Consider the following 23,383-nt stretch of genomic DNA (forward strand, 5'->3'; position numbering starts at 1 on the left):
AGGACTGCCAGGCTGCCAGAGGGATGTCTGATTGCCAGCTTAGGCCTAGTCTCCCGAGGAGCAGGCCTAAGCCAGCAGATGGTCATCCCCCGAGGGGTCCCAGACTGGGAGAGGGCACAGGCTGGGCTGAGGGACCGCCCCCTCCGAGTGCACAAATTTTTGTGCACCGGGCCTCTAGTAATTAATAATATTAGAATAAACTGTTTCACATACTCACAATTGCCAACCTAGTTTTGCCCCACCTTGTATTGTATATGCTTTATTTATTACTTACCAATCACATTTTAAATTTACATTGAAAAATTAAACATCCCTATTCTTTCTTCATTGATGGTTTTGTTATCTAGAAAAATTTTAATGTGATAGAAATAAATCACATTTCCAAAAACAGCATATGGATATTTGTTAGTTAGATTATTTATCCTTGAGGATAGTATTGTTTCTGTCTCATTTTGACTAGCTCTTTTTGGATGTTTACTGTATGCCTGGTGCAGTATTAAGTATTTTACATCTATGAAGTTTTTTATCAGTAAAATTCTCATATACCACTTTTCAGTGGTATTATATAGTGAGTATTTCTTACAAGAGTGAACTTTAGGAAAGTGGTGCTGCATCGTTATTAGTATGTTTGAATTTCTGGTTTTATTAAATTTAAAAATTTTGATGTCTTTATATTAAGCTTAATTCTTTTGTAGTCTTAATTTGGAGGGGTAGATATTATCTTTATTAATTCATTAATTGGACAGAGAGCATTGTGGGGCCGGGCCCCGGGCTGGGATGGGGAACCGGGGGTGGGTGGTGGAGGACTCAGCCCCTTTCCCAGGGGGGCTGAGGGTCGGCTCCCTCCTCGGGGCTGGCAGCCAACCTTCTGTGCCCTGTCCGTCCCCTTGTTCCTCCCCCCAGCCGGCAGGCCCCGATGGACCTGGCCCCAATCGGCCCTGATCACCGGCCAGGCCTAGGGACCCCACCCGTGCAAAACTTTTGTGCACTGGGCCTCTAGTTATATGCTAAAATACTGCTGTAGAAATTTCAGTTTTGTCATCTTTTCCTCATGTACATTAATAACTATTATATTATGTCCGTCCCTTTGTTCCTCCCCCCAGCCGGCAGGCCCCGATGGGCCTGGCCCCAATCGGCCCTGATCACCGGCCAGGCCTAGGGACCCCACCCGTGCAAAACTTTTGTGCACTGGGCCTCTAGTTATATGCTAAAATACTGCTGTAGAAATTTCAGTTTTGTCATCTTTTCCTCATGTACATTAATAACTATTATATTAGTTTTCACACTGTAATTTATAAAGCATAATATGGATGGGTCTTTATATTGAATATATTTATGTTTGTAGATTAGAAGAACTGGCTGTGATTTGTGCTTCTTACGGTGTTCCACATATTGTCAACAATGCTTATGGATTGCAATCTTCAAAGTGTATGCACCTCATTCAGCAGGTAAGAGAGTTTTAAAAATATGTCAAGAAAAAAATGGATTTTAACATATATGATTAATCCTTTGTTTTTCTTCCAATCTAATATTGTAAAAACAGTTATCTAGCACCCTCTATTTTATGGAGCATTAGTATTTTGCATACAGTATTCATTTAGTAAAAGTCATTTTTTGGTAGTATAGTGGTAATTGTACTAATAGCTTTGGTCTGAACCAACATAGAAATACTTCAGGAGCTTAGTTTTTAACTTTCTGAGTTATTTTCATTTTTGTAATATACTGGATTATGGTATTTTTAAAACTATATTGATTGAATATGAATATTTAAGGAAAACACTTTACCTTATTATCTTAGACTGGAAATGACTTCATTTATAAACATCCTAATATATAAAAAGCCAAGGGCCGTCACGACCAAAACAACCAGACGGATGACGGAACAGCATGCTGTGTGGGGCAACAAGGCCTGCAGGGGGGTTAGTGAGGGATGACCAAACGACTGAACAGTAGACTGCGTGGGGCGACCAGGCCAGCAGGGGGGGCAGTAAGGGGCAACAAGGTCTGCGGGGGGTGGAGGGGGAAGTTAGGGGCAACCAGGCTGGCAGGGGGGCAGTTGGGAGCGACCAGGCCGGCAGCAGGGGAGGGCAGGTAGGGGCAATCAGTTCGGCACAAAGAGGCGGTTAGGGGTGATCAGGCTGGTAGGGTGAGCAGTTAAGAGCCATTGGTCCCGGATTATGAGAGGGATGTCCAACTGCTGATTTAGGCCCAATCCCATGGGTCCCAGATTGGAGAGGGTGCGGGCTGGGCTGAGGGGAATTTCATGCACCGGGCCTCTAGTTCTATTATATAACTATGGAGTAAGAAAGTTTAAAATGTTTTTGACTTATTTTTATAAGCATCAACTAGATCCCAATTATCTTATTTTGGGATTCTTATTTTGAAAATATCCTTGCATTTTCCATCCCCATTCAAAATAAGAGTCACAGCCATGGCCTGCGGGGCTTTGTGTATTCAGGCCTCTGCAGCTCATCTGCTTTCATTTCCTACTGCTCTCCTCTTACCCATGGTCTCACTGCACATGCCTCCTTTCTGTTCCTCTGTCACATTACATGTGCGCACACCACCAGGCTTTTGCTCTTGCTCATCCTTCTCACTGGATTGCTCTTCTAGAGAGTCACGTGACTTCTTACCTCACCTTTTTTTTTAGGTCAGTGAGACCTCCTCAGACACCTTATATAAAATAACTCCTCCCTCTCCCTTGCCAGCATTTCTCCCCCCATTTTCTTGTTTTACCATTTTCATTGATTTTAAGGTGCACATTTTTTCACTTTATAACATCTCTGAAATTGTGATGTTTTACAATCATTGGCATCTTATAATGTTAATTGGCAGTTTTGTTCTTACCTAGTGGTATGTACTAGTAAAATAATGTTGCTTCTTTAAATTGATGACCTCTTGCTCTTTTTCTCCATAGCACTTATTACCATTTAATAGGTTATTTTCTTATTGTCAAGTTATTAAGTTTCTGTTAGGGCAAGGACTTTGTTTTATTTACTGTTACGTCCTTAACTAGAGGCCCGATGCATGAAATTCATGCAAGAGTAGACCTTCCTTCCCCTGACTGCTGGCACCAGTTTCCCTCCGGCTGCTGCCAGGCACCCGGGATCTGGGCTTCCCTTGAGGACCCAGCTTCATCCAGAAGGTCGTCCAAAAGGACATCCAGTCTAATTAGCATATTTTGCTTTTATTATTATAGATAATTAGGATGGTACCTGGTACATAATTGACACTCAATACTTAGTTACTGAAAAAAGGGAATGAATAAATGAAGCATTATATTTACTTATAGTGATTAATTATTCATACTGTATTAGGGTAGGGATAGATATTACCCCTATATGGTATGAGTTATATAATTGGGGTGCATAATGATGTTAATCACATTTCGTTTTGAAATACATGTGATTTAATGTCATGTGGACACAGGTTATTCACAGATTATCTGTGGTCTTCTCCAATGTGATGGTGAATGCTCCTTAGCCCAGTAAATCTTATCTGGTAAATTTTTTGGTTTTTATTATTTGTGTATACTAGTATCATCTCTAATATACATGTGGTTTATATGATAGTAATAGCCAATTTGCTAATTTCTTTACTCAAAGGTTATACCAGTTAGGATATAATTGGCTGAAAGTAACAGAAATTCCCACTCAAATGAGCTTAACCAGTAAGGAAATAGATTTATTTACATAAGTCCAGGGGTGGAGTACTCTGTAGGCACTGTATGTCAGTATTTTGTAAGAGCTACCATTTCCTTGGAATCCTTTTCTATTATTCCTTAACTTTTTTTTTTAAAATCCTCACCCAAGGGTATGTTTTAATTGATTTGAGAGTGAGAGAGAAACACTGATCCATTGCCTCCTGTTCTCACCTTGACCGGGGATCGAATCCACAACCCTGGTATGTGCCCTGACCAGGAATCGAACCTGCAACCCTGAGCCACATGGCCAGTGTTTATTCTTTAACTTTTTAAAAAATAATTCGTTTTTAAAATATATTTTTATTGATTTCAGAGAGGAAGGAAGAGGGGAGAGAGAGATAGAAACATCAATGATGAGAAAGAGTAATTGATCGGCTGCCTCCTGCATGCCCCCGACTGGGGATTGAGCCCACAACCTGGGCATGTGCCTTTGACCAGAATCGAAACTGGTACCCTTCAGTCCACAGGCCGATGCTCTATCCTCCGAGCCAAACCGGCTAGGGCTTCTTTAACTTTTAAAGGCTTCATCACAATTCTAAACTAGATTGTATCTACCTTGAGTGGTAGCAGAAGAAGGTTTTATAATTCTCGATGCTGGAAATCTTAAAAATAATTTAATTTCAGTGATTTATTTTTATTCCACCTCCCTCATTCTCCCTTCTCTCCCCTTTTCCTTAATTTTTAGCAGCTTCAATTCTTTTAAAAGTCAAATATATCAGCATTACTAAAACTTTAGAAAAGTGAGAAAGTAGCTAATTCATAACCCTGTTACCTTAACAAATAATCATAGTAATCTATATATCTACTTTTTTCTTATTTTATATACGTTTATTGCTCTTTATATAGTTACAGTCATTGTGTACATTTAGATTTAACTTTTTAAAACAGTGAAAATACATATAATTTTAAACTTAAACATAAACTTAAATTATCTCTAAATGCCTATAAAGTTTTATAATGATAATTTTAATGGCTCCTTTACATTTACTGCAATGTTGTTTACTAACCTGGAAGTACTCTGTTTTGGTGCTCACACATATTTTGAATACTAGAAATCTGGTGGCATATTCAAAGAGATTAAGACTAAAAGAAAATGAGCTTCCCTTGTAGTTGTGAATCAGGAATACTGTACTCTGTCACCACTTCTCTTCATTCATGAGATGGTTTTACTAAAATTTTAACGAGATTATAACACTGTAAGATCGGTGGATAAATTTTAAAAAATATAGCTATTTTTAAAACTTGTTGGAGATACTGTGTTAACTTCTAAAATTATCATTTATTCACAATAAAATAAAGCAGTACATAAACATTTTCCCCAAAGTTCCCCTCACAAATAGAGGTGATGGCACAGTTCCTTTGTTTATTTATTTATTTTTAATATATTTTTTTTATTGATTTCAGAGAGAAAGGGAGAGGGAGAGAGAGATAGAAACATCAATGATGAGAGAGAATCATTGATTGGCTGCCTCGATTTTAGAGAAAGAGGAAGGCAGAGAAACATCAATGAGAGAGAGAGAGAGAGATATCCAATGGCTGCCTCTTGCACGCCACCTACTAGGAATCGAGCCTGCAACCTGGGCATGTGCCCTTGACCAGAATTGAATCTAGGACCCTTCAGGGCTGACGCTCTATCCACTGAGCCAAACCAGCTAGGGCGGCACAGTTCCTTTAAATCAAATAAGTACATGGATCTTGTTGAGGGCTGGTTGCTGTTTCATGTCATTCTAAAAAGAATTAGTTAGCTTTAATTCTTCCTAATAGGTTTTTATTACTAATATACTATTTACTCATTACCCACCATGTACCAAGCATCCTGTTAGACTTTCCAAGTTTGTTAGCTTAACCCAGTGGTCGGTAAACTGCAACTCGTGAGCCACATGCGGCTCTTTGGCCCCTTGAGTGTGGCTCTTCCACAAAATACCGACTTCTGCACATAGGCCACGAAGTTTCAATTGCCATGTACACGCGCGCCCACAAGTGGTATTTTATGGAAGAGCCACAATCAAGGGGCCAAAGAGCCGCAGTTTGCCGACCAGGGGCTTAACCTAACAATTTAAGGTGTACTTCTTATTGTTTTCATTCTACAAATGAAGAAGCAAACTCAGCTGGATTTAGTGACTTGCCCAAGATCCGAAACTTTTATTTTGCTCTAAAAGACAAAGTACTAAAACTGCAAATACTTTCTTGGGAAGCATGTATTACAATAATGAGGCAACCAGTGAAGCAAGAGCTATAACTAAAATGTGTCAGGATTCTCTTTTTTTAAGGGGCAGTGCCTCCAAACAACTTAATGCTGAGCATACAGAACATCCTATATGCACATGTAGTCCCCAGGAAGTTAGCTTTGCAGAACCTATACTTACGATTATATACTGAACTGTCTAATTTAGGAGACTCATGGAATATGGATGTTAAGACAGCTTAATGGAGGGTAGGGGATATAGTAGAATTACAAAAATACATATAATTAATTCAGACATTTAAAGTCCGAATGGATTATAAAGATCCAAAGTGTAGGGAGCAGCAACTTTGCCTATTAAGAATTTGAGAGAAGTAGGTCTTATACTACTTATTTATGGACCTAATTGTCAGTTCATTCAACAGATATTTATGGGGTTCCCACTGATGTGCCTGGCAACAGGATAGGTGCTAGGGATGCAGTAGTGAGTACAACAAAATCCTGTCCTTATGGAGCAGAAGCAGACAGTAAACAATAAGTATGACAGGTCTTGGTTAATGCCCTCATCTTTTTTTTGGGGGGGGGGGGTGTCAGTAGATGGAGTGATCCAGCATCCTCTCCTGGAATGAGGCAGTTGGGAATCTGCTTATGTGGAGGACCAATTTCAGTTATTCTCCGCATTCATTACCCCTATTCCCCGCATTGTTCAAGGGTCAGCGGTTAGTATTATTCACTGCTGCTATCCCTAGAACCTAGAACAATGTTTGGCAAATGTTAAGTGCTTACATGTTTGTTCTATGAATAAATGAGTAAATGGATGGACCGATAAATGGCAACTCTTTACTTCATAGAACATACTTCTGTGTTTCCTATTCAATTTAATCGCTTCCATCCTTCAAATCTTTTTTCCTGCTCTTTGATAATGGAGCATGAGGTCTGTATACCCTTCCTGGGATTAGGTCCAGCTTGTCTTTCCTTGCCACAAGCTGTGCTGCCCTTTCAGGGCTTTCTGTGTTTAGTGGTGAAGGGGCTTAGCAAAGGCTGGCGCACTGATTGTTCTTGGTAATTCTGCTCCCAATTTAGGTTCATGTTTCTCTCAGGAAGCCTTGGACAGTAGTACTTAAATGTTCATAAAAGGCAACTGTAACTTCCACTTTATTTTATGTACTGTTATCTTGTATGTTTTTCAGTTATTTATTCTATTAGTCTTACATGCTTCTGTTTTCCCGTGGTGTGAGATTTTCTCTGATCACAGTTTATGAGGAATTAGAAGAGTAACGGGAAGGTGGAGACTTAATCATGTGATAGCCTGCAGCCTTTGCAGCTTCTCCCTGTTGCCTGGATCTGGTCTCCGAGATAGAGCAGCTCTCTGCTGCTTCCATTCTTTCTGAGATATGGACGTGGAGAGAAAGTGTGAAGCTGAAGGTCAAAGGCGGTTATATTAGTTGGAATGTAGATTCTGAATACAGATTGAAAATCTGTCCCCACAGATAAAGCAAATAAACTATCTTAGTTGAAATTTAGATAGTATCTCTGTTTTTAAGAGGAGAAAATTGAAGCACATTAGACAGAAGGTCATAGATTGTGTTGGATGGGGACTGTGTTGGTTTTATATTTCTGGTAAGTATTCAATTTTTCACCAGAATATTAGATTTTCACTTGAAGTTCATTTGCAGTGGAATGAGATCATCTAAGATGATAACATTAGGAATCATGAGTTAATGTAGAAGCATTGCCAAGAGTATACAAAAAAAAAATCCATTAGGTGATGTTAAAAATAAAAATTTATTTTTCTCTTTTGTTATCTGAGTGGTGGTAGGAGCAGAATTATTGCTTTGAGTGATCATGCAGTTAGTAGGTTATCTAAGAATTAAAGAGTGGCACTTCAATGTGTGGCTAATTGATTGGCAGCATGGGTGGCTGCAGTCCATTAGATTATGGTGGCCATCTTAACCTCCCAGAGGGTGCTTACAATTACTTAATAGTTTTAGGGCCCACTGATGACATTTATTGCCTAATAGAAGATCAGAGATGAGAGGCACAGGAGGAATCCACACTCTAATACTCAATTTTAAGGTGAAAAGCTCTGTTTCATTGTAGTTTCCACCTGAACTAATATTGAAACCCTGCCTTTCTAACAGTGTTGTTGTGAAGATTCAATGATTTTTGTGTGAAAGCAGGTTGTAAACTATAAAGTGCTCTTACACATATAAGGATGAACATTTAAAAACTCATAATACTTAAAAATATATTACTGGTACTTTTGCAAAGAAATTGTTTATTTTCTGCATTATTTTAATGGTATTTATTCATTAATAGCTATTGTTGTCTCTTCTTCTAGAAATGAATATGTAAAACTACATGTTATTTCATTCTAGGGGGCTCGGGTTGGTAGAATAGACGTTTTCGTTCAGAGCTTGGACAAAAATTTTATGGTTCCAGTAGGTGGCGCTATAATTGCTGGCTTTAATGATTCCTTCATTCAGGAAATCAGCAAGATGTATCCAGGTAAATAAATTAGTTGCTCTTCAGAAAAAGTACCTAATAAACAAAAATCCATTTGTACATAGACTACTATAATAAATCTGAATTTCCAAAGCTTTTTTACTCTCCTGAGTGTAACTTGTTCTTATTTCAGGAAGAGCTTCAGCTTCACCTTCTTTAGATGTCCTTATTACTTTATTATCACTTGGATCAAATGGCTATAAGAAGCTATTAAAAGAAAGAAAGGTAAGCTTTTTCTTTTAGCTATAAACTAATACTCCTGACTAGTATTTGGATGGCACTCCAAATCATTGGTGTTTTTGCCTATTGGTTTATCACTTTGGATAATAGATATCTAGTACAGTCCTGTGGGATATACTTGATCTGGAACTACCATAGATGGTTTGCAATTAGTCATTGTCATCCTGTTTATCCAGATACTTTGAGGAATCTTGGACAGGTGATTTTGCTTTTTTTTGTTTGTCTTGAGAAACTCCTACATCAGGGATTCTTATTAGTTCAATAAAATTCAATTCATTTATCATTTAGATAGAGGTTCTTGAAAGACAAATGGAAAGGGCTTTTCTTTTTAGTTTTTGGAAGCCTGGAGACTTGTTTAGGCATGAGACATCAGTCAAAGAAGGAAGAACCAGGTCAGAAGTTGGCCAGTTTCTCATTCTAAAATAATAAATTTATCCCTTGCCATAATTGGAATGTTGAACTCATTGGTTATATTGACTTTGAAAAGAAAAGTGACATTTGTGCTTGAAAACTGGACTTTGTCTTTAACACTAAAAATTGGCTTAATTCAGGACAGCTCCAAACTGTAGACAGAGACAGTATGGGCAGGGTGAGTCAGACTAAGATGATTCATTCATTTCTCTTCTGGGAGGACTAGAGGCCCCTGGTGCAATGTTTGTGTCTGTATAACTTTTTAGTACTTAGTAGTAATTATAGCACCTTGGATTTTCTAATAATACTTTACATATTTTAAAATATTTTGATTATTAGATCTTCTCAGTAGCTTTATGAATATGGATAAGTTATAAAGTTTTTGTGCCCTATTTTACCCTAGTTCTCCTACCCCATTTATTCAGTCTATAGGAAAGTAATTATTTACTTGTGAGGATATCTCTTAAAATTTACGTGAATAAGAGAAGATGCTAAGTATCATTAGTCATTAGGGAAATGCAAATTAAACCCACAGTGAGATACCATTACATACACACCTATTAAAAAGGCTACTATAAAAAAAACCAAAAAACCCCCCAGCTACCTGACACTTTAAATCTTGGCTGAGATCTTAAGCAAGTAGAACTCAGACATTGCTGATGGTACAGCAACTTTGGAAAACACTTTGGCAGTTTCTTATAAAGTTAAACATTCACTTACCATGTAAACTAACCATCCTACCTCTTACTACTTAAGAGAAATGAAAATTTACGCCTATACAAAAATCTAGACATCGGTGTTTATAATGATTTTATTCTTAATTGCCAAAACCTGGAAATAACTCAAATGTCCATCATCTGGTGTATAAACAAATTGTGGTACATACATACACGGCAATAAAAAGGAACAGACTTACTAATATATTCAACAGCATAATGCTTCTCAAATGCACTATGCTAAATGAAATAAATCAAACTCAAAAGTTCTACATTTTTTAAAAACTTAAAATTTTTTTTTAAGTTCTCAAAAAATTTTTTTTTAAGTTCTCCATATTTTTTGTATGGTTTCATTTATATGCCATGCTGGAAAAGGCAAGAAATATCAGGACAGAAAAAGGATGAATTGTTGCCAGTGACTTGGGTTGGGGGAGGGAACTATTGTGATAAATTGTGGAAGTAGTTTAATGACTGTTAATATGTTTTTCAAAATTAATAGAAGTGGACACCTGAAAAGTGGACATTTGAAATTTTACTGTATGTAAATCATTCCTTGATAAACCTGAGAAAAAAATTTAAATGATTAGAATAGAACTTCAGTTTGATAAACTCTCATAAAGTAATCATCATAGCCATAGATTGTAGTAGCCAAGAGAAGACCTCAAAATCTTCAAGGAACCTTCTTCAAAGGACAGATGAAGCTTTTGTTTGTACATGAGGTTAACTGTTACCTCGAAGTTTAGTTGTATCAGATACCAGTGGGTCTTAGCTCTTTCCTAACTAGTTGTTTCTCTATGAAAGAGGTACTTGAATTTGCAGATTTTATTTTCTTGTTTGTAAAAGAATCAACTATCTCAGACCACTTCTGGTTTTAAAAAACTGTAAATATTTCTTAAAATAAAATAGTTATTTCCTGGGCCATGGCATTATAATCATGGTAATTGGCCTGTAGTTTAATAATCGAGTACAAGTCACATTGGTAATTTATAAGTCAAACATTTTGTAAGGCTGAAAAATTTAATATGATGGTCTCTTCAATTTCATGCTACCTCATCCATTTCTACCTCTGTCAGATGGCAAGCGGCAGCTCTCATGTAACACCTAGAACTTTGTTCTTTTCCTTTTTAAAAAGTATATTTTATTGATTTTTCACAGAGAGGAAGGGAGAGGGATAGAGAGTTAGAAACACTGATAAAGAAACATCCATCAGCTGCCTACTGTACACCCCCTTCTGGGGATGTGCCTGCAACCGAGGTACTGGTATATGCCCTTGACCGGAATCAAACCTGGGACCCTTCAGTCCACAGGCTGACACTCTATCCACTGAGCCAAACCAGTTAGGGCTGTTCTGTTCTTTTTAACTAGATAGAGTACAGTGGAATAAACAGGGATAGAATAAGGATAGGATTGTAGCTACCGGGTATTAGTATGAGTCTATAGGAGTCCAGCTAGGTAATGTTCGTTATTTTAACATGAAACCTCTTTTAGGCTAAGGGAAAAGTAGGTGGATGGGGAAAACATTTTTATGAATGTATGCTGTATTCCAGAAACTCTGCTAGGTTTATTATATTCATTATTTCATATTACTCAGACTAAGTTTCTGAGGTAGGCATTATTCCCATTTTACAAATGGAATTGAGGCTCAGAAAAGTTAAGTACTTGCTCAGGGACCACATGTAAGTGCCAGAACTGCCACTGAAACTCAGGTTAAGGTGGTGCTACCATCTCTACTTTCTGTCTCACCACTCTGCTCTCACTGCTTCCAGTATCAGGGGAGTGTTTGCCTGCTCTGTACTAGGCACTTAAGCCATAAAAATGATGATCTTGTGACTGCCCCATTCTTATCTAGTGGAGGTATGTAAAACTCCAAAGGCTCTGTTCTGTGTTAATTGGTTTTATTTAAAATTTTTTTAATAGAGACTTAGAATACAGTTTATCTGCAGTAGTAGACTTCAAGTATTAGAATGCTCATTTGAGAACTCTGTCACTGTAAGTAAATAAAATTGTTCTTTTACAACTTCATTCAACAGGCAAGTCTTTTCATTGAAAAATGTCGATGTCCTCCATAAACCATAATTGCATATATGTAGCATAAATATTGTTTTTTTATTGGATTTGTTTCAGAAGTAAGAGCCTCTATTGTTTAAATGGACTTGCTTTTGAACTGTGAAAATTTAATCGTGATAGTTTATTGGTTCAGCTCTGGAGAAGCTGAGGCAAAGCTATTTTGTTCCAGCCAGAGCTATTTATATACCATCACTGAGAGCTCCTTTTTATATTATTGGTGTTATTGCGTACTAAAAAAAGGAGTGTTAAAAGAGAACTTGGAATTTTTTTATTCTGTGCCCTTATTCACCAGAATGATATTTTTAGAGGTTATTTCATCTAGTATATCTTTTCAGATAAGGCTTTATCTTTCTCACAGTAGAGGCAGACAAGAACTCAGCTTGAAGCCATTCCTTCTCAAGCTGTCTCTTTTGAAGGGTGAAAGGATCAGAGGAAGTGGAACTATGTGTGTGAATTGAGCCTCTTTGCCCTCAGCCCCTTCTGGATCGACACACTGCTTCATTGATGGGAGAAATGACCAGGAATTTAACTGAAACAGCCTTTAAGGAAAGAGGTTAAATTTAAGAGACTGTTTCTTTGAGTTTCTCTAAGCAAACAGAAAGATCAGTCTTAGAAGTTTATCCTCCTCTGTTTTGCTGGAGAAGACCATTCTGCTTAGCTTTCCTTTTAGAAGAGTGCTTTGTTGACAGGTCAGGCAGGTAATCATGGTTGCAAATATCTGCTGAATTGGACAAGTGCAGAAGAGGATGGCAGCGAATGGCTGCTCCAGGGGCTGGAATTTGTAGTTGACACTTGGAGGATAAACTACATTATAAAAGAACATCAGACATCTAGGCCAAACAATGTTCTACAGCAAAGCTGGGTTTGGAAACATTAGAAGATCTGCAGCCCTAAACGTGGAGTAGTTGAATCTCACCAAAAGCATGAGATTTCAGGCCTGTACGTGGGGCCACAACAGAAGAGTTTGAAAGCTGTACTTTAGCCTGGGATGCAAAGACTGCGGAGTGTGTCTAGATCCTTTAATTTGGCCACAGTCATAGAGAGCAGCACATTGCATTTGTACTGTTACCTTCAAATATGGACATCTTTGCAGCCGGTTTTCCATCCATCTTTTCATGTTATCAATGAAAGATTCGACTATTTGTTATGTTTTCCTTTTGATGTATTACCCACCTTGTGAGGCATACTGTAGTAATATGCAAAGTTCTATTTATATCTTAAGCTGAACATGAAACAGTATGTTTTAAAAAACATGATTGCATAAGACCTTTTTCATTAAAACAGTGAATTATGCACAACTTTGGGTTATGGGGAGGGGTAGGCTGAATGTTGGGCTTCATGACTGCAAATCAATTTACAAAAGGCCATAGGAAAGGTAATGCTTAATATAATTCAACTTCTCCTCCATTAACATCTTGAACTATGGTGTAAAGTTTTGTATTTTTATTCTGAAAATATAGCTGACATTAGCATTCAGGTATACAGCTCAGTTTATCTGTAGTGAAGAGTCTTTTAAAATTAAGTTAAATACAGCAAAAATGACATAGAAAATCAATAATATTTCATTTCTTTTAAGTACAATCTCTCTCTATATATTTGCTTGGGGTGCTAATAAATTTCTCCCTTTACAGAAGTATTTTATAATAAATGTCAGCTATAGATTTAACTGTAGCAAAAAAAAAGCCAAGCAGGTTCTGTAGTGCCTTTAATATATCAGGTAAAAAACTGCTTAGCTAAGTATTAGTGTAGGAAATAATGGTACAGTCTCCTAAACGATCTATTTTAAAGGTAGTGATATTAATGGGAGAACATTTAGGACCTTAATATGTGGAATATTGTAGTATTCAGTATATCGTGCTTTCAGATAATTTAAGCCTCTTTGCTTATTGGATTACCTCTCATAACCCTTTATACAGAGTAGAGATACTATAAATACTTGCAGATGGATGTGAACTTGATTCATAAATATTTTCTTTTTTTTTCTGATTACTCCCATAGTAGTGATATGAGATTTAGTTACCTTAGTATTATGCTTACTGTTTAAAGATTTTTATCCTAATGTTAGCTGCAGTTAAAACTGAATTCTAGTGGTATTAGCAAGTGATTGATAGAACTAATTTAGTTCTAACTGATGTGTTAAAACTGATGTGTTAAAGTATTTTCCCAATTGAACATTGGGAAAAAATCTCAGTTTTTTAATTGACATGTATGCAGTAATAAGTTTAAAAGCACCACTAGGGGTGTTACTAAGGAAACATTTCTCTTTTTAGAAGTAGCTAAGTACAAATTAAGTACAGTTGAACAATATGGGGGTTAGGAGTGCCAACACCCTGTGTAGTTCAAAACCCATGTATAACTTTTGATTCTTCTAAAACTTAACTACAGTGGGCTGTTGGTGTCTGTGGTGGTTGGTTCTAGGACCCCTCCCCTCATATAAAAATCTGCAGATGCCCACATCCCTCCTATATAAAAGGGCATAGAGCAATGTATACAGTAGGCCCTCCCTATCCACAGATTCCAAACCATGGATCGAAATACTTTTTTCTACTTGTGGTTGGTTTAATTGTGGATGTGAACTTGCGATAAGGGCTGACTGTATTTATTGAAAACAATTTGCATGTATGTGGCTTTGTACAGTTCAAATCTGTGTGGTTCAAGGTCAGTTGTGTCTATAAGTGTGACCACATTGGTGATTACTGTGGCAGCCATACTAGGTAGAATAATATTTCAAATTGGACTTCAATTCTAAAATGTGTTGTTTTCTTGTTTCTATTGGAGGGGGGGAACTTAGGAGTCTGTGAAAGGTATTTCTGGACTGTCAGATTTATTTCTGCTCAGAGGTCGATTTATAAGAATAAGAGACAGGTGCAGATTAAGACTTTGGCTTGTAATAGAGATGAAAAAATCAATATCTAAATTAAAACGTGACTTTTTTAACACTGGCGTGCTGAAAGATTATGAATTGTTTCAGTTGCTGGAAAACTCTTAACTTCTTTATTCTATTTTGTTGTTTCACCTTCTGAAGTGAATATTGAAACTAGTTTAAGAAGGAGGGATCAGAAATGTTTATATGTCTAAGGAAAGATATCTACCACGAGTGTGGTGATGGCCAGAGGGAAGGGGTCTGGCGAGTGTTGGGTGGAAGTGGGTAAAGGTGGGGAAGGGAATGAAAACATCTGTAATAGTGTCAACAATAAAAATTAAGTTAAAAAAAAAAGATACCTATCACAACATTTTTTTTTCTGTTTCTGGTGATAACATTTGTCTCCTTAAATATTTCTCTACATGCTCAATAGATATGACAAATGTGGATGTTAACTTTTAAATATAAAAATATCAATTTCTTTTAGTGATGTAAGATCTCGTATTTCTGACATGCTGAGATTGATCTTATACCCTAAAAATTCAAGAACAACAATTAGCTAAAAAAAATTTCAGGTCAGCATATAAAATATATTGTGTCAACATTGTTTTGTGGTCTTCAGTAGGTTCATTAATAGTTTATAAACTTGGTAGACATTTTTCTCTTCTCTTAATCTTTACCTAACAAAGTTGGACTTAGTCGTCTATGTGCTTTAGACATGAAAAAGCTATTCTGAGTCCCAGTGTGGGATCAGACTCTGCAACCCTTACCTTACAGAAAACGGAAGCAGCTTTTGTGACCTTGGGAATTAGAGAAGCATCATTTCCTGCCATCTCCACATCAGGGTACTTTGTTGGCCCTGGGCTCTTAGGTGTACAGACTTTATAGGTTTTGACTTTGGCTGGAGGAGGTCAGTGCAAATGGGTTGTTCAGGGGCAGACTTTTGCGGACAGATTTTCATTTCAAAACTTTGGAAAGGGCTTACTAGGAGAAAAAAGTATAATTTTAGGTCACACAGTTGCCAACTTAATATTATATGTAACTTGGTTGGACTCCCACTTCTTATATGTGCACATGAAATTTTGTACTTATAAAAATGTTTTTTCCTTTATTTTCTACTATTAGCTGTGCATTGTTCTCTAGAGTAGGATCATGAATACAATATTTAGTTGCTCTTTTTTAAATTGAGTTTAGAGAGTTGTTAATATTAAGTTTATATGATTTACAAGAAATGCATTTTTAAAGTACCTCTTCCTAAGTTACTTTCATTCTAAGAGCTTGGCACATTTTTCTTGGTGTTGAGGAAACAGTGGTGAAGAAGTCAGAGTCCTTCCTTTCAGGGAGTTTTTCCATTCTAGTAAATTGTCATAGGCAGTATTCATTTAAGCAAATAAATGAGATAATTTCAGGTTGTGATAAGTATAATACACCAAAATAAGTGATGATGTTGGAATGAGATTGAGAGTTGAGAATGGACAGTCTTCGAGCAACTTTAATGGGGAAGTAATAAAGGAAGGTCTCCTTAGTCTCTGTCAAAAGGGACCACTCACGGGATGACTGGAGAAGAGCTTCTGAGTCCAGGGGAAGCAGGCATGAAGGTTCTGATGCTAGAATGAGCTTGGCCTGTTCAGCTGTTGGAAAGGAGGCTGATGTGGCTGGCACTGTAGTAAGTTGCTGAGTTGTGCTGGTTGGCTGAGCCAGATCGTTCAGGGCCTTATGGGTGAAGAGTTTGTATTTTTATCCTTACAGGAGGTAGTCATTGGGAGGGACATGGTCTGATTTATGCTTTTAAAAGACCATTCTGTGTGTAGAACAGATTGTCGAGGGGCTGGAAGGGCGGCAGGGAAATCATTTAGAATGTATTGTTGTGGTCCAGGGCAGAGATCGACAGCTACTTGGACTAGAGCAGGAGCCCTGGAGGTTCTGAAAAGAGGATGAATTTGTGACGGATACATGATAGCCCCAAAGCAGGAAATGTGCTGGTTCATCGCCTTCTTTACCTAAATCCTGTGGTTTCTGATAATTGTGGCAGCTTTGGATCTCACTATAGTGCAGCAAAGTAAAGAATTGCTCCTGGGGCACATGAATGAGTTTAATTTAATTTATATCACAGACTTGACACCAGTCAGATTTTGTCTTATTAAATTTGGCAGGTTTCAATACATACTTATATATGATTTTCAAGTGTAACATTTTCTTATTGCAGGAAATGTTTTCATATTTGTCTATCCAACTGAAGAAGCTGGCCGAAGCCTACGATGAAAGACTGCTGCATACACCTCACAACCCCATATCTTTAGGTAATTTTTTTCCTTTAAAAGGAAAAAATAAATAAATAAAAAAAATAAAATAAAAGGAAAATCAGCACTTCTGAACCATCCCCAGCAGGAAGCTGGTATTTCTAGATGAGTATGAATTCCTTCTGGTTACAATGATATTTCTAAATTTATTACAGTATTAATTTGTAAAATTGAAAAGGTTTAGTTAGCCTTTTGAAATGCTTTAATGTATTTCTAAGATTAAAAAAAAACTATATTCTGAAAGAATCCAAATCAACATTAAGTATTATAGCAAATAGACAGAAAATAATACTTTAACTCCTGCTTCTAATGAAAATCATTTGGTTGCTAGTAAGAACTCGATATAAATATTAAAAATTTCTGTCAGTTAACAAACACCATAATATTAGAAGTTAAAGCTATTCTTATGTTGTTTTTAATGCTATTATTGTTTGTTTTCTTGAGCATCTCTGTGTTAGCAAATTCTACATTTATGATAATTTTCTTTGTGTAGGGGCTATGATTTTTGTCATGTAGACAAGAACTGCTGAATAGCATAATATGAATGTTGACTTTTATGCATTTAAGTAACTTGTAAGCTTCATTATATTCCTTTTACTTTGTGAATATGTGCAGTGTAATATGCTTCATATTTCAGGTATATCTGAGGAAGGTTAGTAAATAGTCATTTGTCACTTAAACCTTTTTCAGGAATGGCTTCCATGGAGAACTATTTGGCCCAGCCAGTCCTTTGTTGGTTTATAATTTATGTAGATGCTATAGAAGGTGATGTGGTATAATTTGAATCCCAATTCTACCATGTACTAGCTCCTAACTTCCTTTCCCATCTATAAAATAGAGATAATAATCCTCACGTGCAAAATTATTAAAGAATGGTTGAGATTATATTTGTAAACTACCTAGTATGGTAAGTCCATCCTTAGGAAATGTTACCTAGTATCAGTGATTGGTGCTATGAACAGAGTGCAGTTTACTCACATAATCTCATAAAGATAATTTTCATTTTCATTTGCAGAAGTTGATCTTATTTAATATTTTATATGTGCTGAAATATATCCCACTTTCTCATTTTACAAGTTCTTAAAACATGGTTGAATTTGACTAAACTGCCATATTGATCATGTCATAGTTTCATCTGTTTAATTGGAAAATTCACTCTTTAGAGAAGTGATACAGACATTCTGAGTATGTTAATTTATATTAATGTATTTTTGTCTGATATGCAAACAAATCCTTACTATAATTTATTAAGTGCATACCAATCATGCCACTTGACAATGAATACAAAGTAATGTCCCTGTGAAATAAACTAGTTACAAAGAGACAAATACTGAGTGATTTCATTTATATGAGGTACTTAGAGCAGTTAAAATCATAGAGATAGGAAGTATAATGGTGGTTGCAGCGGTTCAAAAAAGGTATACAGTTCCAGTTTTACAAAATTATAAGGATTATAGGGATGGATGGATGAATGGTGGTTGCACAGCAATGTAACTGTATTTAACAATACTGAACATACCCTAAAAATTGCTAACATGGTAAATTTCATGTTATGTGTATTTTAACACACACAAAAGTAATGTCTTCATTATTAAGTGTTGTTTTTTGAGTGGTTTTTTGCTGGTGAACCAAGGCTCACTGTGGTGCTTTTTTCTTTTTCAGCTATGACACTTAAGACACTAGATGAGCACCGTGACAAAGCTGTCACTCAGCTTGGCTCAATGCTTTTTACCAGACAGGTTTCTGGAGCCAGGTAATTATGCTTAAAAGCTTGGATTGATTTGGCTTTTTAAATTATTTGGCTAATAAAGTACCTTTCTTTAACAATAGTCCCCTAAGTATATGCTGAACTACCCCTGAGAATTCATTGTGGAATAAATATTGAGGTCGAGAATCTATAAGTCTATTATATGCCCACCTGTGGACTGCCTACACTTCAAATAGACACAGAAAGATATGAATCTTGTTTGTTTTAGTAGACATACAGAAACAAAAGTTCTTTACCTCTCTATGTTTGTCTTTATTTTTTTTTGTTAGATAATCTTCAGTGATGTCACTTAACGGTGTTAGAAATGTCATTTTCATTACTAAATTTAAGTGAAAGTGTTTTTAAGGAAAAGCTCATGTCCTAAACTAAAAAGGTTATGTAATTCTTGTCTAAGTACTGTCTTTGAAAAATGTACATTTTGCTCCTTTATGTAACTGGTTTAAAAATTAATTTCATTTTTAATTTGATGGTGTCAAAGAAGAATGACTTGAAAAGAAATACCTTGTTCTAAGTATTCTTATTTACATTCTTCTATTACTTTCCTCGGACTACCAGAGGTTAGAGATTTCACATCAAAGGACAACTTTTTAAAATAAAAAAAATCTTAGATGAATTCAGCTTTTTCCTTGATATAACACAACATAGTTTGATGCTTCTAAAATGGTTTTCTTAGCTTTGTTTTTAGTGTTGCCACTATTTGTCTTTATGTTTGTTTATCTTAATTGACTTCTTTGAGAAATAAAAAAGGACTCTTAGAAATCTGCTTATGTCAAGTGTGCCAATGAAATCAAGCTTAAAAAAAATGTGTGTGCCATTACTGATTGCTGACCACTGCCCCACTGTAAGCAGTTACATAATTTCTTTTGGATCCTTGCTTTAAAACTCTTATTGCATAGCACTGATCAGATAGGTGTAATTTTAGTTTGTGATTATTTGAGGTGATACATGGCAGTTAATCAAAGTGATTTTGATGTACTAGTTCCACCATTCCGTTAAAGTTTATATATATGTGAAGTCAGATTCCATATTTGCTACGAAAACAATTTTCTTTTAACTCTTTGAAGAAGATGTATGGGTGTCTGCAATCCCTAGAGTTTGTACCTCTTTAATAGGAGATAAGTAAATATTAATCACTTTTCCATGTAAAAATGAGTGTGTTGTATACTGTTTAGTTTAAGGCTGACAGTCTTTCTTCATAGACCATGATTTATGACTGTTTATAAACTTCTTAAGAAGTAGGTGTAAGGCTTAGTAACATAGCTGTCTTTTGTTTGTGGGTGATACTCTAATACCACCAGACATATCAAATTGGTAAATTGTTTTCATTTTAGAGTTGTGCCTCTTGGGGCTGTGCAAACTGTGAGTGGCTACACTTTCCGAGGCTTCATGTCACATACAAATGATTATCCTTGTGCCTACCTCAATGCTGCGTCAGCCATCGGAATGAAGACACAGGATGTGGACTTGTTCATAAAGAGACTGGACAAGTGTTTCAAGATAGTAAGAAAAGAACAAAATAGAGAGAGTGATGGATCTGGAGTTGACAATGACAAAACTGAAGATGTGGTTATTGATGAAATGGGTTTAAAACTAGAGAATGTATCTCTTGACAAGTTTGAGGATTCTTCTTCATGACATGTGAAGGGTTTCTTTTTGATAATTTGAAAGAAATGATGAGGTGACAGCATAAGCAAGCAGTTTAAAGACAAGTCTTGAAATTTTTGAATTGAGAATGTCATGGAGAATGTTTGGTCAAGGAATAGAATATGGCCTGATTTAGCCATTAATGATTGTTACATTTTTTATTCTTAGATAGCCTCAAGCATTATGATCCTTAATGGATTATAACACACAATTAGCATTTTTCTAATTGTGAAAATATTTGTCAGTTAAGCATTATGAGTCAGATAATTTTTACTAATATAAGAGCAGTAAAATTACCATAATACTTTTTGAAATGTGTAGACTGTTTCTTCCTAACTACTCTCTACCATTCACAAATTACTTTTGTTTCTGATCACACAGAATTTAGAAAGATCTCTAACGCTACTAATTTCTAGATGTTTGTGGATGTATGCAAGTCACAGTGTGCCTGTAAAATGGACACTTCCCAGAGAAGTGTAGTCAAGGGGTAAGCTTTAATTTTCTCTCAACAGCATTGGTTCTCAATTGGGGATGAGTTGCTTATATCCAAGCAAATATCTGGGACATTTTTGCTTATATCTGGGATATTTTTGGTTGTTATGACTGGTGGGATGCTATTGACATCTAACATCCTATAGTGGACAAGACAACTTTCCAAAACAAAGAATTATCCAACTCCTAATCTCAGTAGTGCTGAGGTTGAGAAACACTGCTCTAAAGTAAACTAACTCCTCAAGGGAAGAATTTTCCATAGCAACTTTAATTATTCAGTAATGCTTCAAAGAAGATAGCTCTAAAGTGTTATCTGTCTATATGGTATAGACTTCTGGGTAATAACCAGCGTTACCAGTTCTAAATATGTAATTATAAATTGTTTTATATGGCACTTGTGCATCTTTCCATTTGTGTAAATGAAAACTTTATTTCACTGTTTTTGCTTTAAGCAGCCTTCGAATATTGGTTAGTGTGCCCAGGTGTTGTGCACAGCCATTAGAAAGAGTGGTTAACTAGGGGTATTTCTGAACATATATTGCTAGGGAAGTGAAAATGATGTAGTGTGATAAACAGGTGTATCCCTGCCACACCCGACCCTGCCCACATGTTCACTTTCTGAGTCTGAAATTCCAGACCTATTGGCTGTAACAATTATTTGTGTCATTGAAGAAACAGACTGATGTCTCCTAGTCTGAGGAATTAGTGGAGCTTCTGAATACACCAAATGGTGAAGCTGTGTTTCTAAAGTCCTGCTCTGTGATGTGTTGTTCCTAAGAGGTGCTCATGGGAATAAAAGATCTTGTGGACAAATAATTTGGGGACTTTGCAGACCTGTTTATCGGTGTAGTAAAGGTTCTAAGAATTCCTTTGAAACCACTTTGAACATATCCTTATCTGAAGACTTATTGACATCCATTGAACATACTTTTGTAAACACTGCACTAGAGAATCTGCCTTGATTTCTGGGTTGTGTTTTTTTCTCTTGATTGGCAATGTGTGTTATTGAACATGAGCTTAGACAGATACACTCTCACTAAAGTATAGGTTAGAACACTTTAGACACTGGCTTGACAACCTTAGGAGTCAAGACTGTTGAGATAAAGTACTTTATTATAAATGTCATATATCTTTACAGTTCAAATATTGTAAAGGTCTGTTTTAAAAAAGAGCTTTAACAACTTATTTTAAAGGAGTAAATCCTGGATTAAAAGTTGCATCATGTTTTCTATGTGAAGTTGGGACTGAATTGTAGAACCATAAGCTGAAGTGTCTGCACAGAACCTCTGGAGTCTGTGAAAGGGAACGAGGTGATGTTGCCAGTGTAAATGCTGACAGTGCACTTGTCTGTGTGTAAGCCAGGACTGCTTTACAGGCAAGTGATCAGTATTGTCATCTAAGAAAGGCCAGAGCAGAGAGACTAGCAAACGCTGTTTCTTCTGCAGTGTATCGGCAGCTCTTAGGCTTCAGCTGCTGAATAGATAATCATCCTAATTGAAGATAAATTACATGAGCCCACATGTGAAATGATAGATGTGTTATAACATTTCATTCCTGGTGCATAAAATCAGCTGTGCATAAAATTCAGTGTTTATTATTAGCACTTTCTTTTCAGAGGTTTTGGAATTCCAGTTCTTTTCCTGCTGGTTTAAATTTGACCTTGAGATCATAGAATTCCTAAGAGTTTTTGAAGAGTTGTTGGAGGTTCTGTATATATAGGCTTTCCTTTACCTTACCCCAATGTTGTTTTCCTTGCTCTCTCCCATTTCCACATGTAAGTATGAAAAAGTATGTACAAACAGTTGTTTATTTTAAATTGCTAGTACTGATTGGTAACCCTCCTCATTGGCCTTAGTTGTCCTGAAACTGGCAGGGGCCAAGGGTGATGCCTTTCTGTCATTGACTAAGGTGGCCTTTCTGGTTTTGTGACCCAACTGCTCTTCCTCAGGCTGTCAGGTAGAGTTTTGGAGTTGGGTTTTTAAAGTCACTGTGCTGTGGTAGTCTGCCCAGAAAAGAAAATTGAATAACACAAAATATTCTTTAGGTCACTACACAATGTGTTCCTTATACACACAGAAGGGAAAGGTATTTTAAATCCAACTCTCAATTTGGCTCTTATGTTCTCAGCTGATGAATTCTCACTCTGTCAGGGAATGACATGTGATACCAACCTTAGGAACTCAGTGTTCAGCTACAAATCTTTCTAGTTAGCTTTGTGTATTAGATGAATGAAGCTATAGAATGTGAATTATTGAATACAGTTTTGTTCAACCAATAGGCACTTGATATACAGAATGGTAAATTTAAATATAAATTAAGTTTTTTCAGTGTTTTGCCCCAGCATATAACGCTGCTGTGGCTCTGTTTTTTTTTTTCTTTCTTTCTTTTTCGTTTTTTTTTTCTTAAATGGTCCCAATGGTTACTAGATTACAACAGTGGTGAGATCCTATCCAGAGCCCAACTGGAAGATGGGACAATCCAACCCATCCCAT

At 36.4% G+C, this 23,383-nt stretch overlaps 1 protein-coding gene across 1 annotated transcript in view; it reads left to right on the forward strand.

The window, feature by feature from the left end:
• The window catches only part of SEPSECS (Sep (O-phosphoserine) tRNA:Sec (selenocysteine) tRNA synthase), a 33,930-nt gene extending 12,598 nt beyond the window's left edge, over window positions 1-21,332 (forward strand). Inside the window, exons 6-11 of the mRNA XM_006771039.2 lie at window positions 1,346-1,448; window positions 8,264-8,393; window positions 8,524-8,615; window positions 16,894-16,987; window positions 18,650-18,740; window positions 20,087-21,332. Of these exons, the coding sequence (XP_006771102.1) occupies window positions 1,346-1,448; window positions 8,264-8,393; window positions 8,524-8,615; window positions 16,894-16,987; window positions 18,650-18,740; window positions 20,087-20,390 (814 nt within the window). The 3' untranslated portion in view covers window positions 20,391-21,332. The remainder of the gene's footprint in view (window positions 1-1,345; window positions 1,449-8,263; window positions 8,394-8,523; window positions 8,616-16,893; window positions 16,988-18,649; window positions 18,741-20,086) is intronic.
• The last annotated feature ends 2,051 nt before the right edge of the window (window positions 21,333-23,383 follow it).

The sequence above is a fragment of the Myotis davidii genome, unplaced genomic scaffold, assembly GCF_000327345.1.
Source record: "Myotis davidii unplaced genomic scaffold, ASM32734v1 scaffold743, whole genome shotgun sequence".
Lineage (NCBI taxonomy): Eukaryota > Metazoa > Chordata > Mammalia > Chiroptera > Vespertilionidae > Myotis > Myotis davidii.